The sequence below is a fragment of the Mastigoproctus giganteus genome, chromosome 6, assembly GCF_048544385.1.
Source record: "Mastigoproctus giganteus isolate SK-2022 chromosome 6, ASM4854438v1, whole genome shotgun sequence".
Taxonomy (NCBI): domain Eukaryota; kingdom Metazoa; phylum Arthropoda; class Arachnida; order Uropygi; family Thelyphonidae; genus Mastigoproctus; species Mastigoproctus giganteus.
This window is the reverse complement of record NC_143580.1, coordinates 76,759,259-76,783,116: the sequence shown is the minus strand read 5'-3', so window position 1 is coordinate 76,783,116 and position 23,858 is coordinate 76,759,259. Positions and strand designations below refer to the sequence as shown.

Genomic DNA, 23,858 nt, shown 5'->3' with positions numbered 1-23,858 from the left:
TGGTGGAGAACCTATGTGGAAGTGATCACTTCTCCATGATAACCAGTCTACTTAACGGGAGGCAGTGTCTGCCTTTTAGGTTACCATGGTGGAAGATTGATCAGGCTAGTCGGAATGCCTTTCAACATCTGGCAGAGTTTAAAATCAATACAGTCAATTAGGAATCTATCAATGATGCAGTAGCATACATTGCAGAAACATTGTCCATGCAGCTGCAAGTACAATTCTGAAAACATCTACTTGGTTTCCATTTCCAAAATCTTGGTGGAATGCTGAATGCACAGCAGCAAAACAAAAGGCACAAAACAAAGCTTGGGGGATATTTCAGCAATATCCTACTGTGACTAATCTCCTAGCCTTCAAACATGTATGTGGCAAAGCATAGCAAATTCACCCTCAGAACAAAAAGGAACTGGGGATCCACTATTAATCAATTGACCAGTGCTGAAGTTGTCTGGGACAAAATCTGGAAAATGAAGGGGAAGTATACATCGCACCCTTCATCAGTCCTGGAATATAATGGATACATTATTGCAAACCCAACTACAATAGCCAGTGCCCTTGGGGAAACTTTCTATCATCTCATTAACATCTTTGTACTCCACAGAGTTTTTCGTGTTAAAACACAAACATGAAAATCAGCCAATTAACTTCAAACCTAAAAATTCTCATCCTTATAATGGGCCCTTCACCATAGAAAAGTAAAAACGGCTCTAAGGCAAGTGCTACTGGACCAGATCTCGTCCATTATGATATGATTGTCAGCAAAATCCATGGACCAGCTGCTCTTTCTGTATAACAGAATCTTTCTAGAGGAGCAGTTTCTGGATTTCTGACATAAGACAAATTGTGCTTGCCTTTCCTAAGCCAGGAAGAGATCCCAAAAGCCAAACAAACTACTGTCCTATTGCTGTGAGTAGCTATCTGTGCAAAATCCTGGAGAGGATTGGTCATTGACTACCTTATATGGTATTTGGAAGCCAATGGACTCCTCTCCAGAGTGCAGTGCAGTTTCCAAAGGAATAGGTCCACTTTGGACCTAGTCTTTTGGAATTAGGCTCAAAACATCCATTCAAGGGCCTTTTTAAAATGAGGACACCAGGTGTCCACATTCTTCGATATGGAAAAATCGTATAACACAACTTGGAGATTTGGAATTTTAAAAGACCTTTATAGCAACGGCCTTAGAGGTCATCTCCAAGTTTTATTTAAAACTTTTTATCTAGTTGTTCCTTCCAAGTTCATGTGGGATCTATCTTCTCTCGGCCCTTTTGTCAAGAGGAGGGAGTATCCTCTTGGCAAAAGGGCCGAGAGAAGATAAAACTGTATCCCAGGGATCGGTTTTAAGTGTTAAGCTGTTTTCCATCAAAGTGAATTCCATCACAGAATAACTTCCTCCAAATGTAAACTGTGTCTTCTATGTTGGTGATTTCGGCATATTTTCTCAATCCTGCAACATGAGAGTTAAGAGACAACTGCAACATGCCATCGATCACCTGAACTCATGGGCAATCAATAATGGCTTCAGGTTCTCCCTGCAAAAGACCATTTGTGTGCACTTTTTCCACAAGCTCAGTCTTTACCCTGAACCTGATTTGAGACTGGGATAGAAATGCACTTCCAGTAGTACCTCAGTCTAGATTTTTGGTGTGATAGAAAGTTGACCATCCTACAACACATTTGTCAGCTACCTATGAAGTATGCACAAGGATTCAATATGCTACATGCAGTCTCATCTAAGTCGTTGGGTGCTGAACGATGCACTTTATTGCACCTCTATTGTGCACTTGTACGTTCCAAATTAGATTATAGGTCCCAAGTTACACATTAGCATACTCGAAGGACTGGATCCCATCCACCATCAGGTGATCCATATTGCCATTGGAGTGTTTTTAACATCCCCTTTCCAGAGTCTTTATGTTGAAGCAAATGAACCAATTTTATTTCTTTGTTGGAAGCAGTTTTTGCTACAGTATGCCTTCAAATTGAGATCCCTGCCAGACCACCCCCACTTGGACATCTGTTTTTGAGCCACTTTGGGAAAATCTATACAACACTCGCCAGACTGCCAATCATCTATTCAGTATTTGTATCCAATGACTACTGAGAGATATGGGCATCTCATTAGACAATGTTGCCCCATCACCAGGGCAAACCCTTTACCCTGGCATGCTCATCTCCCACCTTGCAACTTCTCTCTTAACAACTGGGGAAAGGACAGTATTCCATCTGCTGTCTATCTGTAGGTCTTTTCAGTACACTGATCTGAACATTCCAACTTCTCGCCAATCTACACAGATGGTTTGAAGTCAAAAGTGGCTGTGTGAATCTGCAGCTGTCTTTCCACACTACGATATCTGAGCAGATCTCCCCCGAATGCAGCACATTCACTTCAGAGCTGCATGCAGTTGCGATAGCTGTGGATCATGTACAAACCACCCACCACCAAAAATGTATTGTATATACCGATTCTCTCAGTTCATTGCAGACTTTATCATAGATGAGGTTTAATCCTTATCCACTCCTGCTCCAGATACAGCAGAAGCTATGCCTCCTTTCTCAATCTGAATTTGATGTTCGTTTCTGCTGGATTCCCAACCACATTGGAATCTTAGGAAATGATTTGGCTGATACTGCAACCAAATTAGTGACCCTTTTTAAAGCTTGCATGCTAGTCCCCTATACAAACTACAGACAATTAATATGAAAGAAACTTGTTCCCCAATAGCAACACTCATGGCACAGGTCATGAGTCTAAGGTAGTCGAACATTGGCATTCTACTCTGCTCTGTGGAGGAACCATAAAGTGGAAGTTGTTCAAACTCTGCTCTGCATAGGACATTGTTACTTGATATATTGTTATCTACTAAGGGTAGATGATTGTCCTATGTGTAGAAGTTGATACCATTTTAAAATTCCAGAATATTTTAATTGAATGTAAATATTTTAATAATGATCGTTGTTTGGGCTTTACCAATCTGTCCTAGTCTCATATACAAAGACAGATTTTATTGGACAGTGACAATGTGTCAAATATCTTTAAGTTTCTACAACTTATTAACTGTTTTTATAACTATATATATATAACTGTTGTATAGCTTTATAACTGTTTTATATCATATACTCCTTTATAATAATATTTTAATTAATTATACTATTTTAATCTTATATTTTATACCTTTTTGACTTGGCTCACTATTACCTAAGTTGCTGATGTGCCATAAAACCCATAAGCAAACAAACAAGAACCCACAAGAGCCATTCAGTATCTGGAAAGTTAAAATCCCCATTATAAGACATTCTTATTTACCAGCCAACTCTATTTCTCTGTATAGTTGTTTTTCATACTCACCACAGTAATTAGTATAACACACTTCTCTCATTTTCCCCCCCCACAACAAACTGACTCAACATTACCTCCGTAGCCTACCTTACCTTACAACATTACCTACTGGCGCCTCCGTAGCTAGGTGGGCAGGAGCAGAAGTGCGTAGCACACGCTTCTTGATTAGACCAGGGTTCGAGCCCGTGACCACATATCCCCAGAGCAATATGGCCTTAGTTGCTAATGCTCCTAAAAACCAAATAACAACAAACAACTCAACATTACACTAGCCATCCATGTTGACTGGATGCACTGCCTTAGATTTAATGTTTCTTAACTACGAGCATAACCCATCCCCCTTCTGTCCTGTCTGTCCTTTTTTTGTTCACATTGTACTCCCCATATTCAAATTCTGCATCCCTTATGTCTGAGTGACACAATATTTCTGATATTCCCACAATGTCTGCATTTGATGATGTAATCAATACTTCAAATTCTTCAAATTTATTTATTATGCTCCTAGCATTGGTGTATATGCAAGTATACATGCACATGTTCTTACTCTTAGTTACCCTAACACTGACCACATATTTATTTGTTCCGTGATGATCCAGAGCAGGGCTTGAAATCCCAAATACATTGCTTTCTAGGCTGCTAAATTTTCTAATAGAAACAGTTTCACCTCTTCCTGCAGCTCTAGTTAATATGTTAGCTCATGTATCCCCTCACGCTAGCTGTTTTACAACCCACAGTAACACTGCTTCAATAGCATCGGGTAGTATCCTTGCACCCCTTCTATTTAAGTGTATCCCATCCCTGTAGAAGTAGTCTCCCTGTTAACAAGTACAAGTACAGACTGTGCTGAGAAAAAATCTACCCCACGAACCTGGCGCCTCCATAGCCAGGTGGGCAGGAGCAGCAGCGCGTAGCACACTCTTCTTGATCAGACTGGGGTTCGAGCCCGTGACCACCAAATACAGAGGATGTGGAAAGGTCAGGGAATGACTACAGCATATCCCCAGAGCAATATGGCCTTAGTTGCTAATGCTCCTAAAAACCAAACAACAACAACCCCACGAACCTTGCAAGTCTTTCCAGGGGTAAATTGATTGACAAGGTTCTCGACATGTACTCCCTCCTATCGTGTCTGGGCAGGATTGCAGATATTTTCAAATTAAATCTTAACTTGTGACTTTTTCCCAATATTGCTGTGCACTTTACAAATAAGTTCTTAGATATCCTGATAGTGCCCAGATATAAAAAACATTTTGCATTTCATGTCCTCAAAATATGATATCTGCTTTTGCACCTAATAGACATACCTTGGTGCTATTCAACCTATCCTTTCTGCACAGCATATTTCCTGTTTCCCTGTCAGTAGTGTCACCAACAATAACTACCTGCTGTAGGACCAGCACATTCTGCCTTGGGTATTTGCTGCTGTGTTGTCTGTCGCATAAATGTAAGCTCTGGCATTGAGTTGGGTAGCTGAGAGCTTGAAGGGCTCCCCATTTTAATTCCTTTGAGGGCATCTACCCTATTCTTCAAGCTTTCTCGTTAATGCCCATAAGATCGCTCTGTTCGCACTTAATTTCCTCATTTTTTTCCCTTGGCTCTATCATGCCCCCTTTCAGATATCTGCAGATATTGCACAAGCAGCACATTTTGTAAGGCCTTGATTCATGGGAGAATTGGCCTCTTCCATTCTCCCCCAAGCCACAGCACTCTTACTTTGAGCCCATTGTTTTGATGCTCTAGTCTGAGGCATTATTTCTGTTTCAGTTTAATTTGAGATATTACACTAAACTAATAGATACCTAAATGCAATAATACGTATTACTCTATCAAGTTTATATTTTGTGTCAGTTCCAGGTTAAGGCCCCGGCTAGCAGGGTATTTGCCTGGGGTGCCATTCTTTAAGAGTTTCTGAAAAATCTTTTGGGGTGCGAAAATACCTTAGTCTGGCACTGTTGTGTGTATATTATGCTGCACTCTTATGTTCATAGAGCTTTAAGTAGTTATTGTCTTTCTAGAATTAGATTTTCTTAGCTTAAAGCAAAAAAATATGTTCCAGTCTACGGGTTTAGAAAAAATATATACCAAGCTACATGATTAATGTAATTAAAGTGTTTTGAAACTGGCATATATTCGGTAGTAGAATTTTAGGGTTTTAATTGTGGTAAATAAGTAACCTATAAGTTTACTTATTTGCCATAATTAAAACCCTACAATTCCACTACAATATGTATGCTAGTTTCAAATGACTACAATTCAATTAATGTGATAATGTTGAAACAGTGGAAAAATTATGAAGAGAAACATTAATTGAGGGGATGCTAATAAAAATCTGTTTGTATATGGTATTTTTGTGCTTCTGTTTAACTATTAATAGGTGATTTATTAATGGATAGGTGTAAACAGGAACATTAATATGCAATAATAAAATATTAATAGGTAGGTATTGCAGGAAATATATATCTTTTACTGTTATTTAAATTGGAGTGCATAAATCACATATAAAACTATATCTTATCTTCAAACAGGCCTATGGGGCTGGGAAATTCCATACTGCAATAATTAAAGACAAACACCAGCCAAGGAATAAAAAATTTTTACTATAAAAATAATGTAGCAGAGAAGGGTCTAGAATTAAGACAACGATTTATAGAAAGCCTATGTGCCGTGGCCAGTATGTTCATTACAGCTCGGAACAGGCTTATCATCATAAGAATAGTGTAGCCAGGGTGTTGTTGAATAGGGTGGGGACCCACTGTAGTACCCCCGAGGATAAGGAAATGGAAATTTGTAGAGTCACGACAGACCTCAGGAAGTGTGGGTACCCCCAGAGGGTCTTGGACAAATATATTTATAGGGTAGAGTCCAATCGAAGGGAGTCGCCTGCCCCTGTGGCTACCGCATACATTCCTTACTATCCAGGCCTTTCAGAACGCATTGTACGGGCACTGCGGGAGTGTCAGACCTGCTGTGTGCAGCTTCCGGGACGGAGGTTGCACACAGTAGTGTCTCAAGTTAAAGATCCCGTAGCCCAGGACTATACTAGTAGTGTGGTCTATGAGATTAAGTGCCTGGATTGTGAGGAATGTTATGTGGGGGAGACGGGGCAACATTTAAAAGACCGTCTGGGGGAGCACATGACCGCTATTAAAACTGCTAATTATGCGAGGTCTGCTGTGGCAGAGCATTTCTGGGAGAAGCAGCATCAGATCTCCCCTGAAGACGCGGTCATTATGGACCGTGCCCATGGATTTTGGGAACGCAAGTGGCTTGAGAGTTTGCGAATCGGTTCATCCAGTCGTAATACTATTAACAGGGACAGGGGGACACGTTTACACCCCCTGTTTGAGGCGGTTGTCCTCAGACGGGATGACCGGTTCTGTTTGACACGCTCCCGAGCCACTTCCGTTTCCGATGCGCACGTGGGGAATGCCGGCCATGTGTCTGATGGACCATGTGCATGAGTGCCATGGGTCTGCTACTTAAGGATGTGTCATTGCAGTAATAGTATACTGTTGAAGAAGGAGACAGCAGTCTCCGAAAGCTTCAGGTTTTATCGCTTTTAATCCAGTTTATTTTAGATAATTTTATTACTTCGGTATATTTTTAACGTTTTATCATAATTTATTTTATCGTAATTTATTGTAATATTTTAGTCTTCCGATAGTGTGTCACATTATTTTTATAGTAAAAATTTTTTATTCCTTGGCTGGTGTTTGTCTTTAATTATTCCAGTAAACTATATTTTAATTGTTTCTAGGTGTGACATGGCCCCTGATTCTAATTCAAGAATGTGTAATTGTAATGACTGTGAAGCTGCTTGTGGTTTGGATATATCTACCTTTCCTGGCTTGCCATCTGAAATAGAACCTTGGGTTTTTATGGAAATGGATGGTCCCTTAGTCATCACATTAGGAATATGTTTTGCTTTGTTTGGCATTATTACCATCTTTTGTGGATACAAAAAAAAATCAAGCACTGAAACGGGTATGTTTTTTTTATTTTGTTTATAAGTACTTGCTGAGTAAGATGTAATTCTCACCACTGAAATGCAAATACTATTGCCTCTGTAAATAATATATTGTATTAGTGTTGCAAAAGACTTGTGTCCAAGGCACCTTGCTTCATTGTAAAGTGTGAAGTCCTGAACTGTAGGCATATGCTATGATTAAATGGACTTTTTAGAGAGTCACTAATCCTTGGAGTTATTATTAGCTATGTGGTGCAAGGAAGCCTGAGGCTTATGCTGCACCAGCCAAAAAAAAAAAAAAAATTTCCCCTGAGTTAACCTGAGACAGAGTCAAAAGTAGAAGGGAATCACTAAGACAGAGAAGAATGATTGGCACACCCTGGGTGTGCCAATCCCATACTCATCAGATGTTGAGCCCCTGGGGGCAAGAGTTTGTCATAGATATTCTCTCAGGTATGACGAGATAGGGTTTACTGCATTGGAGTCTAAAACTGATATTGAGATGACACTTGTGAATCAAGTGGAGAGAATTATGGGGAAGATCCAGTCATTCTGCAACAACCAGATCTCTGCTTGCACCTTTACAGTGGTCAGCCTTTTAGTAACCCTAGATATAATCCCAGTATGCAACATCTGAAATGCTGCATCTCAGGTGTGAACCAATGTAAGCAGAAGTCAAGGTGTGGTGTCCATTCCACACAGAGAAATGCCATCCCTCTATGTTACCAGGCAATACTAGGTGGTAGATGACTTTCATCAACCAGTGCAGTACTACCACTTTGACTATTGGAAGATTGAAGTGATGAAACCTATTTTAAAACACGTCTCCAGTGCAAAGCTTCAACAATCCCTATCGCTTCCATCATGCAATATGATTGATGTTCATTGAAATAATGGTGGGAATCGTGATAAGATCCAGTCTTCATTACATTTCAAGGATACAGCTCTAAAAAGTTGTTTGCAGGTTGGTTGCTAGATGGGAGCCATGCTATCTCTGTATCAGGCATCTGGATCAGCTAGTGCATGATATTGCTGCCTCTACTCTGTCACATAGTGACTGGATGGAGTCCAAGTAGTGTGTATGCAGGGAGGGGGCATTGTTGAAGCCATGCAATGTCAAGGAGCTGGGTATATTCTTGCTGTGTGTACATAGTTTCCAAAAATTTCATTACTTCATGAAACATGTCCCCATCACCCAGGGTCATATTCACAGGGAGGCAGAGGGGGCGTATTCACCTCCTTAACCAAAAATTCAAAATTTAAGAAAAAGGTAAAGTTCCATGTGTTGTATTGCCAAATTTTTGGAAAAATATATTATTGTCATTATTTGATTAATGTGTATTATTATTCACATGCTTTCCTAATATTCAAATAAAGGTACTCAATCAAACATTATTTATGTGCCTATAAGCATTCCTAGGTCTATCAAAAAAAAAAAAAAAAACACTCAAAAACCTGGTTGCCATGCCCCCTACAATGATACCTGGATACGATGCTGCCACCACCTTTTCTGTACTACTGAAAACACCATGAATCGTAAAACTAATAGAAAAAAGTTATCTGCAAACAAATCAAAACCTCCACTTCCTAACACCTAGCACTTCCACATTCATTTCACAAATATACATGATCTCAGTTCCAATCTTAATGATATCCATTTTCATTTACAGTCTTCCAAGCTCCACTTAGTTTTTTCCAACATAATCCCCATTATCAGTTGATTCAACCATTGCCCATCTCAGTTGTCCTAATTATTCACTGTATGATTTCTTTTGCTTCAAAGATAATATTTGTGCATATGTCCATACTGATATTTCCTGTTAATTTGGAATCTCCTGTTTTCAGTCACTGACTTAAAATCTCTCTACTCCATGCTCTGAAATTCATCTGTCTTCTTCTAATCTATCAATCTTCTAATTCCAAAAAAAAACACTTGGAACTGTTTGACTTCCTTTCCTAGAAACTTGACTTCTTCTGGTCAAACTTTCCTGACAATGAGGTAATTTCCCTGGCGATTTTAATATTCGCAACTCCAGCTGGCTTTGGTTTTCTAGTCACATGGACCCATTTAGTTGAAATGGTGATGCTCTTTCAATTAGTAATGACCTTGCTCTAATGACTAATGACCATTTACCTACCACGATAAATATCTTTTTCTCACAAGCAACCTTTCCTAGTACACAGTTGAGGTGAATGGTCCTCTGGGCATCTCATATCACAACTTAATGATGAGCTCTTCTGTAATGGAGCTCTTCTCTCGTGAGTATTCTCAGCCTTGTGTTGTTTGGTATTTCAAGAATGCAAAATGCAGAGATCTACAAGATTTCTGCTCTTTTCCCTGATTGGATTTATTGTTTTAAATCTTCTGATGCCACTGTTTGCACAGATTGTTTAAGTGAAATTATTGTTCTAGGAATGAATCCTTTATTCCACACTCCACCTCAAAAACTCATGCTTATTCAATAAATTTTAAATTCGAGTGAAGGTTAAAACAAGTGAAGCATTTTCAGTTGAATAAAGTCAAATTCAACTCAATAATTAATAAAAATGTGCATTTCTGTTGGTTAAATTTTAATATTAAGTTTGTGCAATGGTTACCAATAAGATTCACTCACCAGAGGGCAGCAAAAGCTGAGTGCTAGAAAGGCCGTGATTAATACAAACATTTTTTACACAATAATGCTAGATCAAAGATCAGAATATATGAGGCAATCAAATTAAATTTAGTTTTAAGGATGCACGTGTAGGGCTTTGTTGCTTTACCCTTGTTTATTATAAATATGATGCATGTCGCTACTTGTAATCACAGATAATGTTATGACTTTCATGAAGTCCTGATCAGACATAATAATCTATATATATAAAATGCTTAGGTATGCTGCCCAAATTTTCCAACTGCTAATTGTTGCCAGCACCTGTTCACGCGGTTCACCTCACATGACCACCATACCAGGCATTCTTTATTAATTTTTGTACTGATGGTTTTTGACTGAAGAAAAGCAAACTATGCCTGAAAGCTATCGATGTATGTTTATTTTAACTGTTTATTTTATCTCTCTTCAATTTTATTAAACTGTTTTAAGTTTAAAGAAGTGTAAAAATGGCTGAACTGTGTGTAAGAATTTTGAGAAAATGTAGAAGAAATGCTAATGAAACAGAGGAGAGATCTAATAGACTAAGAGACTGAAACGAGGCTATGAAGATGGACAGAAAAATTGAAGAAAGAGAAGCAAGAAGAAATACATGGAGCTGATGATGATGTAAGATGGAATTCAGCTAGTTTGCATTTTAGTGACTCATGTCCAGAACCCCAGGGGCCCACATCTGGTGAGTATGAGCTTGGCACACCCGAGATCCTGAACTGGATATCATCATTCTTCTCTTTCTTGGTGATTCCCTTTTACTTCTAACTTTTTCTCTCTTGCCTAGTACAGCATAAGCCTCAGGCTTCCTTGTATTATATGGCTAATAATAATAATAATAAAATGAGAAATAACGTATATAAGTTTGGAGTAAAACAGCAAAAATTTTGAGCAGTTGTGAAAAGAACATTTGAAATGAATTTGTTAGTTACCCATCTCTATAACTTACTTCAATAGAAATGCGAGAGGGAAAAAATTCTGAGAAGTAGAGCTGTATTAGTTCTCTCTCTCTATGGAAAGGTCAAATGGATAATGGAAATGGAAGGGGTAAACACGTACTTCTATTGTTACTTCTATTGTAGGAAGCAAAAATTAGTAAAGCTCGTAAGATGGTCAAGGGCAGATAGGATTAAAGAGGATTAAACAAGAAAAAAGGGGAGGGGAAATGCGAGAATATTTGAGATATAAGGAACGTAGAGGCGGGAAAATAAGGGGAGTTCTTGGTGAATTTGGAGTGGTGTTTTTAGAGGTATTGTCCAAGTCAAATGGGGTATGGAGAAGTGTAGGAGCAGCCACGGAGAGTTTTAGAGCCATGGTCTTAGCTAATGCCGTGGACTGTAGTTAAATTAGAGAGGAAGGCAGGATAAACTTTTCGGAATGTGGATGAACGTCGGGTCCAAAAGGTTTCATAAAGTTATGAGGAACATTTAGGAAGCCTAAGGAATCAGAGAAGGGGTTGGAGATCCGGAGATAAGAAGGGAAAGGCATATAAGGTCTAAGAAAATTCGAAATGAAAGAAATCCTGTGCTTAGCAGACTGGTCCATCCTGACAAACAAAGAAAAGAAACTGTAAGTAGAAATTTTCCTTAATAACATTCTTCTAAAATATTGTCCAGAGGAGCAATAACAATTTACTAAAAAGAACCCCTTAAGAGGCAATCGGTGTTCCTAGGAATCCTTGACTTTTGTAGTAGTAACTCTAATGGAATGGGTCTGAACTCTAGGAAGGAATGTACGTAATGGTGATTGTAAGGTCTGTCCCTAGACCGTATATGAATAGAAATTTTGATGTGTGATAATAAGAGCTTGGATTTATTGTGAATAATGGCTTGTGTAATTTCAGAATGATTAATATATATATATATATATATAGGAATGGTATTTCATTGATACTATTATTGTGAAAACCCATAGGTGTAATTATAGAATGAATTTGTATACATATAGGAATGACCAATTATGGAAATTTAAGTGTTTTTTGTAGAATGATTTAACGTTATAGGAAAAGGTATGTGTGTTTTATGTATTGATTGTCATATTAAAATTCTTTAATGCCTACTAGAGTCCGAAGTGAACACGATTTAAGGTAGGAATTATTGGCTTTAGTTAACTATTTTTAGCAATAGGCTTTAGCCAGAGAATAAACGAAACACCTACAAAAGCTATATTTTTGCCAATAGTAGTATATACTACTGCCATATGGTTTCCCAGAGTTATTCACGTCAAAGTGAAAGCCAAACTTTTATCATTGCAGAGAAAGATGATATTGGCAACACAGAGATGCTGCAGATCATCAACCAACGTATTACAAGTGATCTCAGGTTGTATTCCGATTGACCTTTATGTGGCATACCGAGGCAAGTTTTCTAACTTTAAGAAAGGTTTGGCAACTCAAATTCTCAACATTGTAAGTAATCTGGCCACGGATATTCGGCAGGAGAAAATTAACCTTTGGACAAAATTTACTGATAAGTGGAAATATAGATGGCAATCCAGCAAAACAGGACTCACAACTAGGCAGTTAATTGAAGATGCAACATTTTCTGTAAATAAGAAAGTTATGGGATGGTTTTACCCATCAATGACAACATTATATTTAATTAGTGGACATGGTTCACTTCATGTTAAATTGTTTAAATTTGGACTTAAACCTGACCCTTTGTGTTTCTCTGGGCAGGGACGTTCCTAGGGTATGTGGCACCCGGTTTCTTCATATGTGTGTGTGTGTGTAAGTTTCAGGTTTTCAGGTGCCCCTTGAACGTTGGCGCCCAGGTGCAGTGCACCCCTTCACCCTCAGTACGGCCCACCCCTGTCTGTAGGGCAGGGCAGTAGAAGATTGGAGGCATGTTCTGCTTTATTGCCTGGCTAACAGACATAAGATACACAGCACGATAGATGAAGTTAATTATTCGGGTGGCCTAAATGTAAGTTTTTTTTTTTTTTTTTTTTAATTTTATTGCCTGGCTTATGATGACTCCAGACAAAAACTATTTAATAGCACTCAAACTATTAGGACTGACAACCTCAATATTTTGATTCAAGATGCCAAGAACTTTGTGGCATTCCAATCTTTTCTAACCAGGTATTTAAAAGAAGACCACCTATTTACTAATTCTAAAAGTGGACAGTAGACTGATGTATTCATGAAGTTATATTTCTACCTTACTAGGTCAAACAGCTTTTAACTTAGAAACTAAATTTTGTTTTCTTAAATTAATAATAATATGGAATGTATATAATGGTATTAACTATACATATAGGGATTTATTTGTTCTCTGAAATTTATAACCTTTGGTTCAACTGATTTTGGACAATTGAAGCTGTGTAGTCTTTTCTTGGATTATAAGTTAATCTAGTGTTTAAAATTATATTTTAACATGCATTCAGCTATATACATGATTTAGTAAATTTTTCCCCTCAGGTTGGGCACCCTGAGGGCTTTGGTATTGCACTCCTTCCACTGGATGACAAATTGGTGCAGCAGCACTAAATAATAGAATCAGGCATGGCTCCTGGTGCTTAGGAATGGGTGCTAGGCAGCGAATGACCGGGTGTTGATCGCTCACTGTTGGCGAAAAGAACTGAAACGATGTAAACCTACACTTACACATCACATAAGCACACACGTACACTACATATTCTGGCCTGTGGACAGTGATACTTTTTCAACACAGATTTTCCAAGGTGGAGTTCGACTAAACATCTAGGTCAGTGATGGCGAACCTTTTTGAAGAGTGGGTCAATTATTTTTATTTCTTTTTTTAAATACTAGCCCGTGAGTCATAAGTTAGTGGCCTCAATTAGAAAGGGGGGGCGAAAAGGGTACCAATTATTTGGAAACATCAAACATTTTGTTAAGAGATAAAGTTGACAGTCGAATCTTTTTGGTTCTCACTTTTGAAATAATTCAAAAAAGGTTTTAGTTTCCTTTTTGATTTATAACTTTAACTTTTGCAAGTGAAGAGCTAAAAAAAAAGTAAATATCGAAGCTTGATTTGATGCCTTGTACCGCACCAGGTGACATCATGACCAGTATTGCCTCTGCACAAAGTATTTGAATGGGCGAGGAATAAAAGAAAACGCTTTTATTTTGAAATATTCTTCATTAATAATTAACATAATTACTTGTTTGTTTGTTTCGGGATTTATTGGGCGCATCGACAACTATGACCATAGTGCGTCAAACATAATTACAGATACAGTATGTGTAATAAAGTTGATAAAAGTATATTTAATGCGAAATTTGTTGTTGCTTACTTTCAGACAGTTTCTTAATATTAGGTACATACTTCGTGTTCATTACTTTAATACATTTTGCAGTCAATTCATTTCCAAGTTTATTCCTGTTGGAAGATTTAACAAAATTCATTGAGGAAAACAATTTTTCACAGGAATATGTGGACCCGAACATTGTGAGAAGAGAGTTAGCCAGTTTCCTCATACATGTAAAATTGTTCGGTAAAGAATACCATGCGTTTAATATAATATTTTCAACTTTTAGTGTGGAATCTTCGTTAGGCCTATCTGCATTACTTTCTGAAATTTTTCCTTCTACTTCGAAAATCAAGTTTTCAAATTTATTTTTCCACACTATGCTGCTTTGGAATTCAATTAATTCCATTTCTAAGTTAGTGATACCTAGCCACATAAAATCGTTTAGCTGCATTGTATCGTACTCTGCTTTATGTGGGCATAAAATAAAGCGAAATGTATTTTCCAAACTTTTAAATTGATTATATCTCTCATGGAAAGCTTGTTTTATTTCTTGCAAAATGGTTAAATATTTTTTAATTGCATTTTCTTGAATGTCAAGAATATTTTCAAAATCTTTAGTGTTTTGAAAATGTTTTTGTAATTGAGGAAAATATTTCATGGTGCTCATTTCCAAATCTTTAGTAAAGATGTCAAGTTTTTTCATAAATATTTTGATATTTTCAAACATCATTAATGCAATTTGTCCATGTCCCTGAAGTTTTTTATTCAGTTCTTTGAAATGCTGAGTGATATCACATAAGTACATTAAATCATTTAGCTAATCTATATTTGAAAATTCGTCATAACTATTGTTTTTTTCATTCAAAAAGAGCTTTATTTCGTCTAATAAAATGACAAACCGATTAAGAACTTGGCCGCAACTGAGCCATCGAACATTGTTATATGTCAAAATCCCAGAATATTGGCACTCAATTTCCTCTAATAATTTGCAAATTCTCGCTTATTAAGTTTATAAAGTTGATAACTTTAATTACAACTGGCATTACATTAGACGCGTACGTCAAGTCTGCCTCTTAGTCCAATACTGCGAGAGTACGAGCTGGTAACTTTGTACAGTACTAGACCGATACATCTCCGTTCTTCAATGCAACGACAAATTGCGCCAAGTTTATGTCAAAATGTAATGAGTCACCCACATGCGTAGTTTAATACAAATAGAACACTGTTTGCCGACGCGCGACGTCCACATTCCACTTGGATTTTTGTTATTTTTTATTTATATATTTTTTTATAAATCTGACATTATATATTTATATTTTATAATTGTTTAATATTTTCGATTATCTTTTCTCTCTGTTATAATTTAAAAAAAGTAGGCCAATATTACAATAAACGCGTGCGCGTTGGGTTACTTACAAAGCCTTCGTGGGTCAGTATCTGACCCACGTGTCATAGGTTCGCCACCACGGATCTAGGTGTTACCCAAAACAAGTACATACATGCATATTATATGTTTTATTGCTTTTAATTAAAGCTGCATAATTGAAAGAGTTTCTTACACAGAATGTGATGATTGTAAATAGAAAGTATTTGTATCTATGTATATATCTAATAAACATGTATGTAATAAATAAATAAAAAAAAAATGGCTTTTGCTAGATAAGTCTGCACAGTAGAACAGTATTACAGTCACTGTCCTCACAACATCGGGTGGAAAAGGTTCGAATCCTGTCGATGACACGAGGAACTTTAGTGGGCTTTTTTCACTATGTGGCTGAGTTTAGTTGGCCTCAGGCATAGATTGCAAAGTCCACCCCCCCAAGAAACTGGGGTTTTTCGTCCAGAAAAACAGGCAAATCGACGGAACATGCAGTTTACAGATACAAAAAAACATGGGTATATGTAATCAATTAGGGGTGACACTAATAAATAATTTGGTTTGGTTTGCTTTTGCTAGATAAGGAGAGTAGGGTGGATGGTAGATCTGTAGAATGCCACGTTTTGTTAGAAATGTCTTCACAAGTGTGGAATGGGCAGGGGCATTGTTGTGCAACAAGAACTAGCAGCCTTTCTCTTGAAATTGTGGCATCACCTGGGAAATACACTTCAATAGTCTTTGCAGCACCTGTATGTAGAATGCAAAATTGACTCTCTCCCCTTCAGGTACAAATTACTTGTGAATCACATCCTGTTTGTTAAAAAAAATATGATCTGCCTTGTCTTTATCCTGGATTTCTATAAACGAAACTTTTTTGGCCTTAGTGATGATTTTGAAGGCCACTGCATGCTCCGACTTTTCATGTCTGTGGTACAGAAACACTGAACACTCATCTCTGGTGATAATACAGTAGAGGAAATTAGGATTGTCTTGACAATGCTTGGCAAGACAATGAAGAGTGTCATCATTCTTTGCATGATGACACTTCATTGTTTTTGCTTATCTGTGAAGCTCTGTGGCAAACATGTTCCACAGAACTTCCTTTTCTCTCAAACTTCATACAAAATTTGATGAATGGTCTGATTAGTGATATTCAACTCATCAGGCATCATATTGAGTCAAACTATGATCCGTTATCACAGTTCACAGAACTTTATTCGCTATGTTGGTATCGCCCACTTCTTGAGTCATTACGAACTTTCTGACATCTGTATTTGAACTGCTTAAACCGTTCAAATACACTGGTACGATTTAATGTTTCATTACCATAAAGAGTTTCTCTCCATTTAATACGTTTCTGTTGCAGAATTTCCCAGTTTAAAGAAACTGGTTTGTTACTTGCAACCCATCAGCTATTGGACAATCTCCGTATTACCCTCTGTTGGAGGAAGTTTGAACTACCACTTCTGTTTATTTTGATACTCATCGAAAATGACAGCAGGAGCACCAGTCTGGGAATGTTGTTGCCAAACCCAAAGTCGGCTCCAAAATTTGTAGGCCATGTTCAAGAATTACTTACCGGGGGCCTGAGGCTTCTGTCCAAAACTTATGCGGGGTGTTTTTGTAATCGTGATATGTTTGTTTTTAATTTTTCAAATTTTACAGTAACTAAGACACAATTGAATAATTTTATATAATAGTGAACAAAATTTTAAATACGAATAATATTTAATACATTAATCAGAAATATTGTTTTGACCATTCGAGTGTGGGGCCCTGTTCGACAGAAACAGTTGAACATGTTTGTGGCCGGCACCGGGCCCACACCTCGTAGGTATGAATGGCAATAGCGCTGCATCTATATTAGCATTAGAATTAGCATTAGTGGAGGCATATGATGTAAGAAAGCAAGCTTATGCAGCATCAGCCAAAAAAAAAAAAAAATTCCACAACAACGGATGGAAGTCTGTTCCACCAACCAACTACCCGTTGGCTAAAGGGAAATTTCTGCACAACTATCCTACATCTGTCTTTCCTCAATCTGAATTTATGCCCTCTCAGGTGATTATTCTGAGCAAGAGGAAGAATCCCATTGGTATTGAGCATGCTCAAACCATTCAAGCCTTTATACACCTCTATCATATCACCTCGCTGGTGCCTAGTCTCCAGACACTGTAATTTGCAAAACTTAAGCCTTTCTTCATAAGAGCAACCCTTTGTTCCATTCACTAATCTTGTTGCCTTTCTCTGTACTCGTTCCAGCAGCTCTACATCCTTCTTGAAATGAGGCCTCCAGACCTGTATACAGTACTCAAGGTGTGGCCTGACCGTTGCCTTATACAAGGGAATAATCACCTCCTTATCCCTGCTAGAAAAATTCCTGTTTATCATTGACAAGACACCATGAGCTACTTTTGCAGCCTGTCTGCACTGCTCACAGAACTTCATATCTGCCTGCACAATTACCCCCAGGTCCTTTTCATTCTCTACCACCGTCAGTGTAGAACCACAGAGTTGATATGTTGCTCTGGGGTTGCTGTTTCCTTTATGTAGTACTTTACGTTTGTCAATGTTAAACTTCATTTGCCACCTCTCAGCCCATCTGCTCAACCTTTCCAGATCCTGTTGCAGCAGCATAGCGTCAGTAGTGTCATTAACAACCCTGCCAACCTTTGTGTCGTCTGCAAACTTGGACATTTAAGCTTGATATACCATCATCAATATCATTTATACATACAGAAAACAATAATGGACCCAACACTGAACCCTGAGGGACTCTACTAATAACATTAGTCCACGATGAGCAGTGTCCATTGATTACCACTGTCTTCTCCCCCTCAACCATCCTTTTATCCCTAGCAGCAATTTGCTTCCAATGCCGCACTCCTCCAATTTGTGCAGCAGTCTTCCATGTGCAACAGTATCAAAAGCAGTGATCACAGTGTGCTGAAGTGGGATTTACTCAAAGAGGTAACTACCATTAGGGGTAAAGGGAAGGTTATTACTTTCGTAAAGGCGACTACGATGGATTGAGACAGTATTTAAATTCTATACAGTGGGACCAACTGATGATGTTACCAACAGCAAATGCAAAATGGGAAGCATTCAAAGAACTTATCATGGAAGCTACTAGGCTTTACATACCAACCAAGAAATATTGTTCAAGGTTTAGGCCTAAATGGATGTATAATGAACTGATGAGGCATATGGCAGAGAAGAAACATGCATGGGATACATACAAATTAACACATGACACAGGAGCCTATGATAGATACAAGTTGATCTGTAACCAAGTTACAAAGGAGGTTAGGCAGGCGAAGGCAGATTACGAGAAATCTTTGGCAAGGGATGCAAAGAAAAACAGCAAAGAGTTCTTTACTTATGTAAACTCTAGAAGGAAGGGGATGAATCAGATTGGACCACTTGATATCGATGGGTCAACTGTTGATGATCCTGCTCAGGTAGCTAACAAACTAAATGAATATTTTGCTTCGACATTCACACATGAGGAGTCATTCAGCGAGGGGAAAGCCAGAGGTGTATTCAACTCTACCAGTAAGCTAGAGAATCTTGTAATAACTGAGAGTAAATTGGAGGAGAAATTGTTGAAGATAAACACAAGAAAGGCACCTGGGGTGGATGGGATCTATCCAGTTATATTAAAGGAGGCAGCAGAGGAAGTAAGCAAACCTTTAGCCATAATTATGAGAGCTTCCTTGGACTCAGGGGAGGTACCCACAGACTGGAGATGTGCAAATGTGACCCCAATTCACAATGGAGGATCAAAGGCTGACACAAGTAATTATAGACCTGTGAGTTTAACTTCTGTTCCAGGAAAATTAATGGAGGCACTAGTTAAAGAAGCACTGCAGGATCATTTAGACAAGACTTCAGTTATAGCTCAGACACAGCATGGTTTTGTTAAGGGGAAGTCATGCCTGACCAATTTGATTGCATACTATGATGCAGTCACAAAGGAACTGGATGAAGGGAATAACTTTGATATTATATATTTGGATCTTAGAAAGGCTTTTGATACTGTTGCACATGGAAGACTGCTGCACAAATTGGAGCAGTGTGACATTGGACGCAAATTGCTGCTGTGGATAAAGGGGTGGCTGAGGGGGAGAAGACAGAGAGTGGTAATCAATGGACACTGCTCGTCGGGACTAATGTTATTAGTGGCGTCCCTCAGGGCTCAGTGTTAGGTCCATTATTGTTTTCTGTATTCATAAATGATATTGATGATGGTATATCAAGCTTAATGTCAAAGTTTGCAGACGATACAAAGGTAGGTAGGGTTGTCAAGGACACTACTGACACTATACTGCTGCAACAGGATCTGGAAAGGTTGAGCAGATGGGCTGAGAGGTGGCAAATGAAGTTTAACATTGACAAATGTAAAGTACTACACATGGGAAACAGCAACCCCAGAGCAACGTATCAACTCTGTGGTACTACACTGACAGTGGTAGAGAATGAAAGGGACCTGGGGGTGGTTGTGCAGGCAGATATGAAGTTCTCTGAGCAGTGCAGACGGGTGCAAGAGTAGCTCATGGTGTATTGTCAATGATATATAGGAATTTTTCTAGCAGGGATAAGGAGGTGATTATTCCCTTGTATAAGGCAATGGTCAGGCCACACCTAGAGTACTGTATACAGGTCTGGAGGCCTCATTTCAAGAAGGATGTAGAGCTGCTGGAACGAGTACAGAGAAGGGCAACAAGATTAGTGAATGGAACAAAGGGGTGCTCTTACGAAGAAAGGCTTAAGTTTTGCAAATTGCAGCGTCTGGAGACTAGGCACCAGCGAGGTGATCTGATAGAGGTGTATAAAGCCTTGAATCCTTTGAGCATTCTCAATGCTGATGGGATTCTTCCTCTCACTCAGAATAATCACCTGAGAGGGCATAAATTCAAATTGAGGAAAGACAGATGTAGGATAGACGTGCAGAAATTTGCCTTTAGCCAGCGGGTGGTTGGTTGGTGGAACAGACTTCCATCCCTTGTCGGGGAAGTTGATAGCCTAAATAAGTTTAAGGCTCAGCTGGACAGGTATTTTGAACGAACAGAGGGGTGAAGTGGAAGTGGTTTGTTTTTTTTTTGTTTTTTTTTATTTATTTATTTTTTTGGCTGATGCTGCATAAGCTTTCTTTCTTGCATCAAATGCCTCTACTAATGCTAATGCTAAAAAGCCTTTCTAAGATACAAATATATAATATCAAAGTTATTCCCTGCATCCATTTCTTTTGTGACTGCATCATAGTATCCAAATTGGTCAGGCAAGACTTTCCCTTAATAAAACCATGCTGTGTCCGAGCTATAACTGAAGTCTTGTCTAGATGATCCAGCAGTGCTTCTTTAACCAGTGCCTCCATTAATTTTCCTGGAACAGAAGTTAAACTCACAGGTTTAACTTCTATAATTACTTGTGTCACCCTTTAATCCTCCTTTGTGAATTGGGATCACATTTGCACATCTTCAGTCTATGGGTACCTCCCCTGAGTCCAAAGAAGCGCTCATAATTATGGCGAAGGGTTTGCTTACTTCCCTTGGTGCTTCCTTTAATATAACTGGATAGATCCCATCCACCCCAGATGCCTTTTTTATGTTTATCCTCAATAATTTCTCCTCCACTTTCCTCTCAGTTATTAAAAATCATCTAGCTCACTGCCAGAGTTTACTTCACCTCTGGCATTCCCCTTCTTGAATAACTGCTCATGTGTGAATGTAGATGCAAAATACTCGTTTAGTTTGTTAGCCACCTGAGCAGGATCCTCAACTGTTGAACCATCAATATCCAGTGGACCAATCTGATTCATCCCTTTCCTTCTAGAGTTTACATATGTAAAGAACTCTTTTCTGTTTTTCTTTGCATCCTTTGCCAAGGATTTCTCATAATCTGCCTTTGTCTGCCTAATCTCCTTCGTGACTTGGTTACAGACCAGCATATATCTGTCCTAGGCTTCCATGTCACCCATTAATTTATATGTATCCCATGCATTTTTCTTCTCTGCCATATGTCTCATTAGTTCATCTGACATCCATTTAGGCCTAAACCTTGAACAGTATTTCTTAGTTGGTATGTAATGCCTAGTAGCTTCCAAGATATGTTCTTTGAATGCTTCCCATTTTGAATTTGCTGTTGGTAACATCATCAGTTGGTCCTACTGTATAGAATTTAAATACTGTCTCAGACCATCATAGTCGCCTTTACGAAAGCAAAATGGTTGTTACCTCTTTGAATAAATCCCACTTCAGCACACTGTGATCACTGCCACCTAGTGGTTCCTTTATCTGCAGATTCTTAATGCATGAAGAATCACTAGTGATAATCAGATCAAGTGTATTACGCCCTCTAGTTGCCTCCCGAACATGCTGATGTAGAAAACAATCATCCAATAAATCCACAAAAGCCTTGCTAGTGTGTGTGAGTGACCAATCCACAAATTCTAGTCAATATCTGGGAAATTAAATTCCCCCATTATAAGACTCTCTGATTTTTCTGGCCCACTCTGTTTCCCTGTACAGTTTCTTATTATACTCATCAGAGTCATTAGGCCTATAGCACACTCCTACTCTCAATTTTGATCTCCCAATAATTATGTCACACCAAACTGACTCGATACTGCACTGTCCAGCGATGTCGACTGGCTTCACTTCCTTGGATTTTTATGTGTTTCTTAACTAATAGCATAACCCCTCCTCCCTTCCTATCCTGTCTATCCTTTCTGGAATTTCCGCTGGAATTTGGGGAGTATACATTGTTCTCCCCAAATTCCAGTTCTGCATTCCTTATATTTGTGTGACACCACGTGTCTGATATCCCAACAATATCTGCCTTTGATGTTTTGAGCAATACCTCAAATTCATCAAATTTATTTACCAAACTCCTAGCATTGGTGTACACGCAAGTATACATGCACTTGTTCCTATTCTTAGCTACCCTAACACAACCCATGTGTTTACTTGTACCGCAATGACTCCCAGCAGTCTCTGAAATATCCTGCATCTTGTTTTCCAGGCTGCTGCTCATTCCAATAGAAGCAGTGCAGCAAGAATCACTTTCACCTCTGCCGGTGGCTACTGTTAATCTATTAGTCCTTGTATCCCTCCGAAGCTAGCAGTTTTCCGACCCACCTAACACTGCCTCGATAGCATCAGCAAATATTCTTGCACCCTTTCTATTTAAGTGTATCCCATCCCTGTAGAAGCAGTCTCTCCTCTTAACAAGTACAGACCAGGCTGACAAAAATTCTACCCCTTTAACCTTGCACGATCTTTCCAGGGCCGAATTGATCGACAAGGCTCTCATCATATATTCCCTCCTATCGTGTCTGGGCAGAATTGCAGACACTTTCATATTCAACCCTAATTCACGGTTTTTTTTTCAACAGTGACCTGTACTTGTTAAGTAATTCTGCTGGGCTCGTACTCTTAATATCATTAGTGGCAACGTGTACAACTATATCACCTTTTGTGCCCTTAAAAGATATCCGCTCTACAACATCATCAACCTTTGCCCCTGGCAGATATACCCTGGTCCTGTTCCACCTATCCTTTTTACAAAGCATGTTCCCTGTTTCCCTGACAATAGAGTCACCAACAACTACTAGTTCCTGTGGGACCAGTGCATTCTGCCTTCGGGGTTGCCGCTGTGTTGTGTGATGACCAAGTGCAAGCTCTGGTGTTGATGTGGGCAGCTGAGATATATATGAGTATAGCTTAAAAGGAGAAATAAACTTTATGTAAATAGTAATTGCAAATAGTACGTGACAGAGCCAAGTAAACTAAAAGCTCTTATAAGGGCAAAGAGAAGTAGGCTGGTCAATTAAACAAAGGAGAAGAAGGTACATGTGCCATGACCTGAAACAGTGAGTTAAACTCAATGAAAAAATCGATGCATTTATATATACATAAGCTAAATACATTAAGTTAAATTTATAATAATGGAATATACCTAAATGGAATATACCGGCCTTTTAAGATGCACTGTTTGCTTGATGTTTGCGGAGCAATCGGGTACGGGACATGATACTGCCATGGGGGATGTCTTTGTGTGTGCACGATGCAAGGAGTGCAAGGAAATTAGGCGACAACTCGGCGTTGTTATGGGCCTATATGAGACCTTGAAGGACAGCAGAGGCGGATTTAACGGCGGGCGCACCGGGCGCGCGCCCTGGGCCCCGACTTCTGAAGGGCCCAAGCAAAACCCCAACAAATTAGTTGAACATATTAGTTCAAAACTTTGTGATTATTATTATGCTATTATTAATTATATTATACATATATTATATTCAAATTTTATTGGAAA

General features: G+C 38.6%; 1 protein-coding gene across 1 annotated transcript in view; it reads left to right on the top strand.

Annotated features, from left to right (window-relative positions):
* The window catches only part of LOC150084418 (NPC intracellular cholesterol transporter 1-like), a 594,638-nt gene that overhangs the window by 81,150 nt on the left and 489,630 nt on the right, over positions 1-23,858 (top strand). The window contains exon 5 of the mRNA XM_090376055.1: positions 7,101-7,327. Coding sequence (XP_090232181.1) covers positions 7,101-7,327 — 227 coding nt within the window. The remainder of the gene's footprint in view (positions 1-7,100; positions 7,328-23,858) is intronic.